The 11,819-nt window shown below is 36.5% G+C and overlaps 1 protein-coding gene and 1 pseudogene across 1 annotated transcript; one reads left to right on the forward strand and one right to left on the reverse strand.

Moving 5' to 3' along the window:
- Window positions 1-1,653: 1,653 nt before the first annotated feature.
- On the forward strand, window positions 1,654-5,208 carry LOC137024802 (ladderlectin-like). Its single transcript, XM_067392690.1, has 6 exons — window positions 1,654-1,696; window positions 1,826-1,904; window positions 2,082-2,176; window positions 3,330-3,455; window positions 4,703-4,811; window positions 4,950-5,208. Exons 2-6 carry the CDS (start codon window positions 1,835-1,837, stop codon window positions 5,015-5,017), a joined length of 468 nt encoding a protein of 155 aa, XP_067248791.1. The 5' UTR covers window positions 1,654-1,696; window positions 1,826-1,834; the 3' UTR covers window positions 5,018-5,208.
- A 2,922-nt stretch (window positions 5,209-8,130) lies between these two features.
- On the reverse strand, window positions 8,131-9,522 carry LOC137025169 (putative nuclease HARBI1; annotated as a pseudogene).
- Window positions 9,523-11,819: the final 2,297 nt, after the last annotated feature.

Below are 11,819 nucleotides of genomic sequence, written 5' to 3' on the forward strand. Positions count from 1 at the left end.
TAGACAAACTTAATGTTTTAAATACATTGGTAAATGAAAAAAAAAAACTGCTGTTGTACTTTGTACACACAAACATGGCAGATATCCCCCACCATCACAGGTACGAGACCCCTCCCCCGCCGCGCACGTGAACATGAATGAATCACCTGAGCGTGCAGTAAAATGCGTTTAAAATACATGAAAGCGTATAAAATAATGAATTGCTACATTACTTATAAATAGATTTGATATTATACATATTAGAGAATGTTCAATTACTACATGCTATCTGGGATGTAACCTCCCAGGAACTAACAGTCTTCCATCGCTATGCTATGCTATATAATCCTATGCTATAATCATCTATATTGTGTGCAAATCGACACTTTTGGAAGTAATAAATACACAATTGTGACGATATGTGGTTTATCTGTGTCCTTCGCACCTTGTCAGGTATTTATAATAGTAGATTATATTTATAATGCAATGCAAATCGAGATAGCTTTTCTCATTGTGCAGACTAGCATTAAATTATATATTTTCTGTCTGATATTTGATCCGAAGCCACATCACAGAAGGTTATGTAAAACACGCGACTTATACGTTTGTAACGAAAACGTGGTTTTAATCTTATACATTGTCGTGTTTTGTTGGTGTGCTAAGCTAACATGCTAACAAACCCAGAGATGCACTTGTTCTGAGCTAATGCAAATAAATCATTTTGAATTGTACAGCTCACTGATTTATTTATTTATTTATTTATTTATTTTCCAAGAAGGGCATTAGATACAGTTTCAAAGAAGGTGAAGTGAGAAGTTTTCTGAAGGAGACGAGGGATAAAATCATCTTGAATAGAACATCAGTAATTATAATAGAGACAAAAGAAAAGTATAATTAGAGCCATAAGCTGGCCGGAGAGGTGTGAATGTGTTCAGGGGAGACTGAAACTGAATGGGGCAGTTAGCACTACAAAACAATATAGACAATACACTTGAATAGATGTTTAGATGACGACAATAAACATCAGTTAGCACTTTAGAGTCTTTTCTAAATAAAGTCTTGTGACATGGTCTTGAAAAACATTTAATAAAACTCAGAGTTTTAAACTCATCATCTTCAGATTTGTTATGTAACATTGCCAGACATGTGGCTTTAGCTGCAGTGTATTTCTAGATTGCTAAAAGGCCAACTTCACTTTTATTTCAATAAAGATATTTCATAAAAATACATTTCTAATAACTTTTAAAAACTTTGAAGCTATTTTAAACTATTTTCTTCATTGTAACAACAATTAATTTTGATTTTACTGCACAGTGCTGATAAACTGCAAAGTGTCTGCTTTCAAATGAGACCTTACTTATGCTTTTAGTGCAAAGGGTTCATGAACTGTATCTGTTTTAGTTTGGGTATGTCATTTCTTAGGATTTTTCCAAAAGCGGGGGTGCAGGTTAACAGGTTAACACTTAACTATAAATATTTGAAATACTTAAAAATATTTAGCTAACATAACATTTATTCTACAGGCTCATCTTACCCCATTATCCTTTATTAGGATTTTATTTCTTGTATATATAAACTCTACATTTCAAACAATCACGTCATCCTCGTGACTATAAGCCCACACACACTTGACATTAAGTAAAGTATAAAAGCAGAGCTGTTTCTGGAACTTCACAAAATCTTCCTCTGAGATTCTTCAGGCAACAACCAAACCAAGGTGAGTTTTGGGAACAAAACCTACTAAATAACATTTCTAAATGATCTTTGTCTTTAAAATACACAGAGAATCCACAGTGTGCAGTATATGAGTGCAGACATCTAACTTTTTCTGCTTATTCATTTTTAGGTTCATTTCATGTTCATCATGGTAATGCTGAGAAGTCTAATGCTTCTTTTTGTCATCTTCTCCATGGGGAATGCAAAAGGTAACCAAAACATTTAATTGTAAAAACCCTTGCTATTCCATTTACTAATATTTACATGATTAATGAGGGATTTACAGTGTCAAAGTACATCTAATTTAGGCACAAAATCACACAAACATAAAATAATACTTTGCTGTGAATATTATGAAAGCCCTAACATTTATGTACCCGATGCAGTTGATTTAGTCATAAAATGCCCCGCTGGATGGTCAAGTTTTGGACTCCGGTGCTTCAAGTACTTCTCTCCGTCGGTTAACTGGATCACAGCAGAGGTAATGTGTTAAATTACAACAAGGTGATTTGGTCACACTTTACAGTAGGTGTCTTTAACTATATCTAGATAAATAAATAAATAGGGTACAATGTACTTATTGTGATGATGTTGTATTGCAAATCACTTTTGCTGCTATTGAGGTGGATACGGGTAAGGTTAGGGACAGTTATCCCTGTTGAAAAAAACAACATGATTAGGTATGTTTTGAAGAATGGAAGCAAGTGCTTAGGATCAGCATTAACCGGCTCATGACCAGCTGCCATGCTTTAATGACAGAAATTTTTGTATGTTAATGTATGTTTTAATCACTCACCTTTATGTCGCTCCAAAGCTGTAAGACCTTCATTCATCTTCAGAACATAAGATAATTTGATGAAATCTGAAAAGTTTTGCACAAACCCTGAACCACTATAAAATGTGAACCACTGTGGTCAAATTGACAATTTTAATCTAACTACCTAACTGTGTGTTCACACCGCCGGCAGCGAGAGCGTCAAAGTGACGCTAGTCATTAATTTTCAATGAGAGCCGGTGGCGAGCTCCGGCGAGAGCGGGGCGACGCGTCTTGGACGGTGAGAGCGTCGAGGAGAGTTGAAATCAAGTCAACTTTATGGTAATGAGCTATGACGCGGTTCGGCGGCAACCAATTGGAATGTAGAGGTCTTCGCTTGAGAGGCTTCCGATTGGTTGACGCGACTTGTCATTTACTTTGACCCTCCCATCGGTGTGAACGCACGGTAACAATTTTAGTCTAACTACTTTGTGGACCTTGAATGTGGTAATTTTGTTGCTTTCAATGGAGGATAAAAAAACCTCTTGAATTTTATCAAAAATATCTTAATTTGTGTTCTGAAGATGAATGAATGTCTTACGGGTGTGGAACAACATGAGGGTGAGTACTTAATGACAGAAATGTCATTTTTGAGTAAAATTACCCTTTAAATACACTTAATACAACATGTGGATGGTGATTTTTATTATTTGTAAAGTAAACCCTTTTATTGTAAATAAATAATACAGAAAACTGGTACTGAGCAAATGATCGATCAGACTTTGTTTGGAAATGACTTAAATGTTGTTTAAAAAGTCACTTATGCTTTATGCTAAAACGATTCTATTTTGTATTGAGAATAAAAAATCTGTCTATTTAGAGAAACTGCCAAAGTCTTGGTGCGAATCTCGCATCTGTGCATAATAAACTGGAAAATGAGTTTCTGCTGGGTCTGTTGCCGCCTTCTTCCTCACGTGGTTGGATTGGTGCTCATGATGGTGAACAAGTAAGTTAAATTGTGTGTACTAAAGAGATCTATTTATTTGTAGACTGGAATTTCAGTTTCATTTTATTTTGATGGTCCCTTTAACACATTGACTAGGGATGCAAAAATACAGTTAGTCCACGGTTCCTGTAACGTTACACCTACGTGTAAAAAAACTCTCATTAAAGTGTTAGTCAAGAATTATTAGACTAGTAGGGTTACAGTAAGTTGATATGTAGTTGCAAAATTACTTATATAACAAGTAGAATATATTTTGGGGACCATCACAATAAAGAGTAAGCAGATATTATAGTATTAGTTCAATTTCAAATGAAAATTTCCTGATAATTTACTCACCCCCATGTCATCCAAGATGTTCATGTCTTACTTTCTTTAGTTGAAAAGAAATTAAGGTTTTTGATGAAAACATTCCAGGATTTTTCTCTTTATAGTGGACTTCAATGTTGCCCAAACGATTAAAGGTCAAAATTACAGTTTCAGTGCAGCTTCAAAGAGCTTTAAACGATACCAGATGAGGAATAAGAGTCTTATCTAGAGAAGCCATCACTAATTTTCTAAAAAAATAAATAAATACATTTTTATAAATTTTAACCATAAATGCTCATCTTGAACTAGCTTTCTTCTTCTCTATTTGAATTCCAGCAGTGTAGACACTGCTAAGTGTATTACTGCCCTCCACAGGTCAAAGTTTGAACTAAATTGTCATACAATATGCTAGTGTAAGTATATAACAATTTTATTTTATTTTTTTTTTTGAAAATGAGTGATAGTTTTTCTAGAAAAGACTCTTATTTCTCGTCTGGGATCATGTAGAATGCTTTGAAGCTGCAATGAAACTAATTTTGACCTTCAACCGTTTGGTGCCCATTGAAGTCCACTATAAGGAGAAAAATCCTGGAATGTTTTCATCAAAAGCCTTCATTTCTTTTCGACTGACGAAAGAAGGACATGAACATCTTGGATGACATGGAGGAGAGTAAATTATCAGGAAATTTTAATTTAAAAGTGAACTAATCCTTTAAGTAGACAGTCTTCTGTTACTCTAATGAGAGTTAGTTGAGAAATAGGTGCAACATTACTTATAGTCAGCAGAATGTTTAAAAGGGACCATCAAAATAAAGTGTTACTGGAATTTCTACTCTATAGAGAAAATGCAAATGTTGATGGGTTAAATCTGAAATTAATTAGCTCTGTACTGAAGTCTGAGTACAGTAGTGCACTCTTATAATCATGTCTTTGCTCTTTAGGAAGGACAGTGGTTGTGGACTGATGGAACTGTGTATGACTTTACCAACTGGTGCGCTACAGAACCTAATGGTCAGAATGGCGAGAACTGTGTGGACATCAGCTGGTCCTGTAAGCATGCAATCTGGTTTTTTAATAATTTACAATACTTTAATTTCATATCATACTTAGGTTGAACATTCTGTTTTATTTTGATTCTACCACCACTATAATGATCAAAATAACTTACTTCATTTTTCCACCCTACAGCTAACCGTTGCTGGATCGATATAAGCTGTGCAGAGCAAATAGGCTATTTGTGTGTTACAGATGCTTGAGATCATATGCAGGCATGCTGCTCCACAGTTACATTGATTTTACACTTTCTGATCTTATCTTTACAAAAAAATATATATATATTCTAAAATTAAACTTTATTTGAATCTTTTCTAAGCTTTAATCTCTTCTAAATACATTATCTGAAACCCTCATCTAATCAATAAAAGCATTAATAAACAAATCATGTGTGTTGTGGAGTTAAATCAAATAAATGTATAAATAAATATAAAAATATTGTGTTGCAAAGTTTGAGGATATGGTTATTACAGGGGTGTCCAGTCCTGCTCCTGGTAATCAGGTTTGAGCCAACATCCAGTTTCATAGAGATACACTAACTAACAGGATTGCAGTCATTTGTTCAGTCATTTATTTGCAGTAACACACTGGATACATCAAAGCAAACTCTTCCATTTGTCCTGTTGCAGCAGGCACTCAAGCGTGTGAAGTACTGTATGTTAGACATTAAACAGGCATCTGTTTGCTGTCTGTTTCCTGTGTGTAGACAGTTCCAGAGATTATAATCACTCTCAGATCTATTTGCTTTTGATGTGACACAATGCTCAATGATTGTCTTTCAGAGAGAGTCAGTGAGTGTAACAAAGGTTAAAGGAACACTCCAATGGATTGGAAATTGGCAAAACTCAACTGTTTAACTCTAGGGGATTTGGAAAATGAGCCTATTAATAAAAAAAGTGGAGTGTTCCTTTAAGGGAAACAGTAGGAAACCATTGAAAGTGTTTTGTTTATTCTGGTTATCATATATCCTCCTGCCAGACCAAAGTCTCACATAGACAACATCTCCAACCTCCAGGATCAACTGCACGCAAATGTCACGTCTTTTAGTCCTGTTCTTTTTACTGTTGGACTTAACCTTTTTTTGAGGACGGCTGCAAAAGATCTCTCACATTCTGATTTTGATGTAGTACAGTCGTTTCAGTGTGCTGGGAGCACATCCTTTGATTTTTACTGGTTGGAAAAATAGTATTGAAATCATACTTTCCTTATTCACTATGCTGTTTTAATCACTACAACTTAAATGAAGGTGAATTGTCATTTTTATTTACAATATGTTTTCAAGTAAAAATATCAAGTTCCAATTCAGCCAGTTCATTTAAGCATCATGTTTTTGTTTATTTACTTTTACTTTTATCTGGTAATTTTTACCCTAATCCTGGGCCTGGTTATGTGAGTACTCCTGATGATTTTAAATCTAGATTTGGAATTGGTTTTATTCATTTGAACATATGTAGCTGTTACAACCATGCCTTCCCAGACTCCAGTTCCCACGATCCTCTTTGTCTGCACACCTGAACTCACTTCCCTCATCAGTCTTCCCACCATTTCCTTGGATTCCCTGCACCGGTTGTCCTTGTCAGCACTCCCTTTAAGTTGGACTCAGTCCTAGCACTCCCTGTTCAGTCTTGTTATTAGTTATTATTATAAATGCATTTCGGAGGGAATTTACACCTGGGGCCTGTACCATGATGGTAGTTGAACAAACTCAGGGTTATAGGATTAGTTTTGAGTTGACAAAACCAAACCACTCCAATCCGGCTTTGTTGGTACCATGATGCTGATCATCAACTTTCTCTGTCAACTCAGGCTTTGATCGTTAAGCTATGATTACTCCTCTCGCGCGTGCACATAAAAGAGTGACGTCGGCACCAAACAACCAATCGCGTTCAATATGGAAAGAGCGAGAGCGTTGTATTTTTCAGCGGAGGAGCAGGAGATAATAATGCAGAAATATGAAGAACATAAAAATGTTTTTCAAGCGCGAAGCAACACTGTCTCTGCTGCCAAAGCAAGAGAGGACTGTTGGAGAAAGATTGCTGATAGCGTTAATGCGTAAGTTGAAGAAATCCTCCCTCTCTCTCTCTCTCTCTCTCTCTCTTTCTTTTATTTTATATATATATATATATATATATATATAAAATGATATAAATCCTAAGAAAGATTAATATTTATTTATTTTTAGATGCAACCCCAACTCCAAACGTTCTTGGCAGCAGATCAAGACAAAATATAAAAATATAATACAGAGTGGTGAGTATTTATCACAACTTTTTATTATTTTTTGTAAATATTTTATCACAAATGCTTGCTTGCAGCCAATAGAAAAAAGTGTGAAATCCGTAAAACTGGGGGAGGGCCACCTCCTCCAGAATATACTGTGGCAGAGGAGTTGGCCCTGAGTTTTAATAAGGAACGGCCCATTATGGATGGGGTTACAGGGGCTGTACAATCAGACCCTGGTGCTGGCTCCTCTAAGCAAGTGACGCTTGGTATGTATGCAATACACATTATTTTTATTTTTTCAGTATAGGAGTTTTAAATGTGAATGACTTGTTTATTCTGCAGTAGAGGGAAATACAGTGTCCTTGATAAAGCCAGCACACATGCACACAGTCTCTCACACAGAGGTCAGTATACAGCAGACAGAACACTGAACACAACCTGCTTCACAACAGTTATGCTTTACATTGGCCTACTTTTATTTATTAGGGTGAAGTAAATGATGAGGACACTCTGTCTGTGTGTTCTGAGACTGTTGCTGAGGTGAACACTTTGGGCTTTTTATAGCACACACTTTTTTGTTTGGCAAGTGACTGGCCCTCATCATTATTTTTTTTTTTTTTTTTTTTTTTTTTAGGATTTTGCACAACCTGCCACTGAAACTGAGGCCTCTACCTCAATGGGCTTCAGAAGAAATGTGAACAAAGTAAAACCTTTACATAAATAGGAAGACATGCCATTTTGTGATTTCATTAACCTCCAGAAAACTTGTAATGATTGTTTGTGGTGGAATTATGTTTCAGGTAGAAACGGACTCTGTCAGGGCCCTTTACAAAAGGAGCCTTGAATTGGACTGCACACTGAAGGAGCTAGACTGTGAGCTTAGGAGACTCCAAATTAAAAAAATTAAACTGGAGATCAAACAGCTTGAAACGAATATCTCAGTATGTGAACTTTATTAACCATGTTACACTTTAGTATGAACACAATATATGAATATTTATTCATGCAACTTTCTTGCTCTTTTTCCCTCCCATAGCCACAAAACCAATAAAACACCTACACAAAAGACCTATGCAGTTTCAATGTGCTTTTATTAAGTGAAATATTGTATGGTAATTGCATCTCTGACAGCTGCGCCAGCTGGGTGGTCAAGTGTGATTGGGTCAATTTCATCGGGGAGATGTTGGTTCTGTGGTGGTAATCGCTCCTTTCTGATTGTAGCTATATTATGCAGAATGGCACATGCAGCTACAATCTGTGATGCTCTCTCTGGTGACACTCTTAAATGCCGAAGGCAGTTGAAACGTGCCTTTAGGATGCCAAAGGTCATCTCGATCTTGACCCTGGTTTTACTGAGGGCCACATTGAAGCGGTTTTGTGGCCCTGGCTGAGGGTCAGGATAGGGGGTTAGCAAAAACCTCTGGCATGCATAACCCCGGTCTCCTACCAACAGGCCATCAAAAAGCCCTGTCATAGAACATAAAATGGGAAAATTGTGTAGGATTTGCTGTCACAATTTAAATGGACACTTTAAGTGTACTGTACTGTACTAAATGTAGCTTACCTTCCTCAAAGCGCTGACACAACACAGACTCACGGAAAATTCTTGAGTCATGCACTGAGCCAGGCCATTTGGCATCCAAGCTTGTGATCATACATTCATGATCACAAGTCATCTGCCGATTAAATGTACAGTACATCATTTTCATATGTTAATGTTACTATTCATTTAAAGATTCATCTCACTGAAAATAAAGTCATCTCACATGTAGGCCTACCTGAACATTAAGGCTGTGAAAGGATTTTCTATTCACATAATCTGCCTCATGTTCTCCTAGAGCTGTGGAGATTGCAACATGTGTGCAGTCTAGTGCTCCTATGACTCTAGGAAATCCTACCAAAAGTTTAAAATAATAATCAACATTTAAAATCATTAACATGTACTTTTTTGTATAATACGTTTAGGTAGCTACTCAAAGTGATTTTTTTTTTTTTAAATGTAAAAGGTTAAATTTGTTAATGTGATGTCACTCTATCAATAACCTATATCTTACCGGCAATTTTATAAAAGCCCTCTTTTAAGGACATGGTCGATAAATGTCCGGGGAACACAATGAAGCTATGTATGTACCCCTGCAGAGCGAGGACCACCTTGCGAATGGTTCGACAAACCGTGTTTTTCCCTAGGTTCTCCGCATCACCGACTGCATACAAGTATGTACCACTCGCAAAAAAACGCAACGCAATACATACCATTTGCGGTACAGTAAGTGCATGAATTCGACGTGTTAAATTCTTTATGTGCGGCTCAAGAAGTTCGCAAAGATAAGACATTCCTTCCGCGGAAAATCTGTATCTTTCATACAAATAACTATCAGGAAAGGCAAGGGGATTTTGTCTGGCTAAAAACTCTTTCTCTACGAAGTGCTCGTCAAACAATTTGCGCTGAGATGTCCACCGGATTTGGAAGAAAAGGTGAAGTCATTGCAACAGACACTGGGAATAAGTTACGTCACCTATATGTTTCTTTGCTCTCAGCTGATTGGTCAAACTTCAGTCTGAGATCTTGAATCCAGAACATAACCTGCCCCGGAGCAGGTTAGCCGTGCAGCGTAAGATACCATGGCAACGAAGACTGATTTAAGACGAGCAACTTTCATAGTACCTTAAAGCCAGGATTGGCGCAAACTAATCTGAAACTTACCTGGCTAGCCAGCTAATCCAGCTTCATGGTACAGGCCCCTGGTCTTTTAACAATCTGATTTGAGAAAAGTGACCAGGTGTAAACAGGCACAATGTGTTTAAATGTGGTGTACTAAAACAAAATTACAACACTATTGCTTCCAATTTGAATGAAATAGGATTGAATACGTTTATGGATCGTTATTTTTCAGAATTGTATACAGTTGATTGCTCTAGTCTAAGGCGATATCACATGGAAGATGCGGAAAGAATTTCCACCAGCCCTGTTTTGTGGTGATAAGCAAAGTACCACAGAAATTAGGAAAATTTTTGTGACTTCATGGACTTTCGGGAGGAAGGTTGTTACGGCCAGCTCATTGCTGCAACAATAAAAGAGATATCCAAAACAAAATGTTGTTATTATGAATAATGTTTATTACAGAATTGTAGGAGCTTCACAGAATATGCTAAACAAAATTATTCCATGTGAATGATTCCAATAAGAAGACAAATCGACGAGCTGCCAACAGAGAGCTGTAGTGTAGCTTTTCTCATTTCTGCTTGCCTTCAGCATTCTACATTCGCGGCAGATAGACGCAAGAGACGTTATGAACAAAACCAACGGTTCAAAAACAAAAATAGAAAAGTGAGGAGAGCAACGTTATGCATTTTGCCGCCTTCTCCTGTGCTATTGTTACTAAGCAACGTAGTAAACAGCTGCTGGCTTGATGACGCAAACGAACCGCGGTTCGGACCCAAATAATATAATGTGAACACAGTCCAGTGGGCACAGGGGGAGGGGGGAGCAATCGAACTCGGGTTCGGTCCAGGCAATCGAACCAAGTGTGAAAGCACCCTAAGAGGCCAGCCCCCATACATAAGTGTGTAACAGGAACACTTCTCTACATCCTAATTTGGACCAGGTGTTGTCCATCTCTCCTGCCACCTACAAGACAACAGCACAAAGGCAACCTAGAGAAAGCAAAAACATAAAACAAAACACACCCACACACTGTAACAAGGTCTTGATAAAGGACACACCCTGAAGTTTTTTAAAATCTTTCTGCACTCAAGGAAGCTCATTCTGCATATTTGGTTTTGAAATGATGCTTATCACTCCACTCTTACTTATCAAAGGTAAGATTGGTTTGTATTGCATGATATATCAATAAATGTAAATACATGATTTTTTAAATGTTTTTAATAAAATAAAAATGTTGGGATTCTGTTATATTTAAGCTGTTTATGTTGTTTTTATGCAATTAAGGAATGAATGCATCATATTGTGCAATGTCTTTCAGATCAATTATAAAAATTATCACATCAGTTAGAGGTTTGCATGCATGATTCTATGTCTCAATACATGTTGCACTGGACAATACTGAAGCTCCCAGAGGCGGAGCAGAAAATTCAGGACTTGCAGCGGTGGGTTAAACTGTCATTTGCAATTGATTTCCAAAATTCCAGATACTGGATATATTTTATATTAATTTTTAACTGTATAACACCATAACATCATAAGGTTGTACTTAACACTATTACTTAATTATTAATCAAATATTATTTCATTATTATTTTATAGAGCTACTATGTCAGATTTGGTAAATCCCTATAATGATGATGATCGCTCCAGCCAAAAGGACATCAAAAAGCCTGAAGAAGAGGACAAAAACCAAAATGTGTATGTGGTTTCTAGAGAGTATGTAGACATATTGCCTGATGTCACAGCTAACAAAGAAGAAGAAGAAGAGGAAGAAGATTCAGACTCTCTTGGGTCAGAATTACAGGAAATGATAACTGGTTCCCCATCTATAGAAAAAACGGTAACACTTTACATTAAGGTTCCCTTTGTAAAGGGTTTATAAAGGTGTTTGTTAATGAGTAATAAGTCATTTACAAATGCATTATAAATCATTAATAATGCAGTTATAACTGCATGAATAAAAAGGCGACTTTAATGCAATACCTGCCAAATAGTGAGCCGTTTTTAACTCACATGTTATAAATGCTTAATAAATGTATTTATTAACATATTTAACTCAAAACCAGATTTCTGGTTTATTTTATGATGCAGCAAAAATTGACTATCATAATTAGACT

This window comes from Chanodichthys erythropterus, chromosome 8 (assembly GCF_024489055.1).
Source record: "Chanodichthys erythropterus isolate Z2021 chromosome 8, ASM2448905v1, whole genome shotgun sequence".
Taxonomy (NCBI): Eukaryota; Metazoa; Chordata; class Actinopteri; order Cypriniformes; family Xenocyprididae; genus Chanodichthys; species Chanodichthys erythropterus.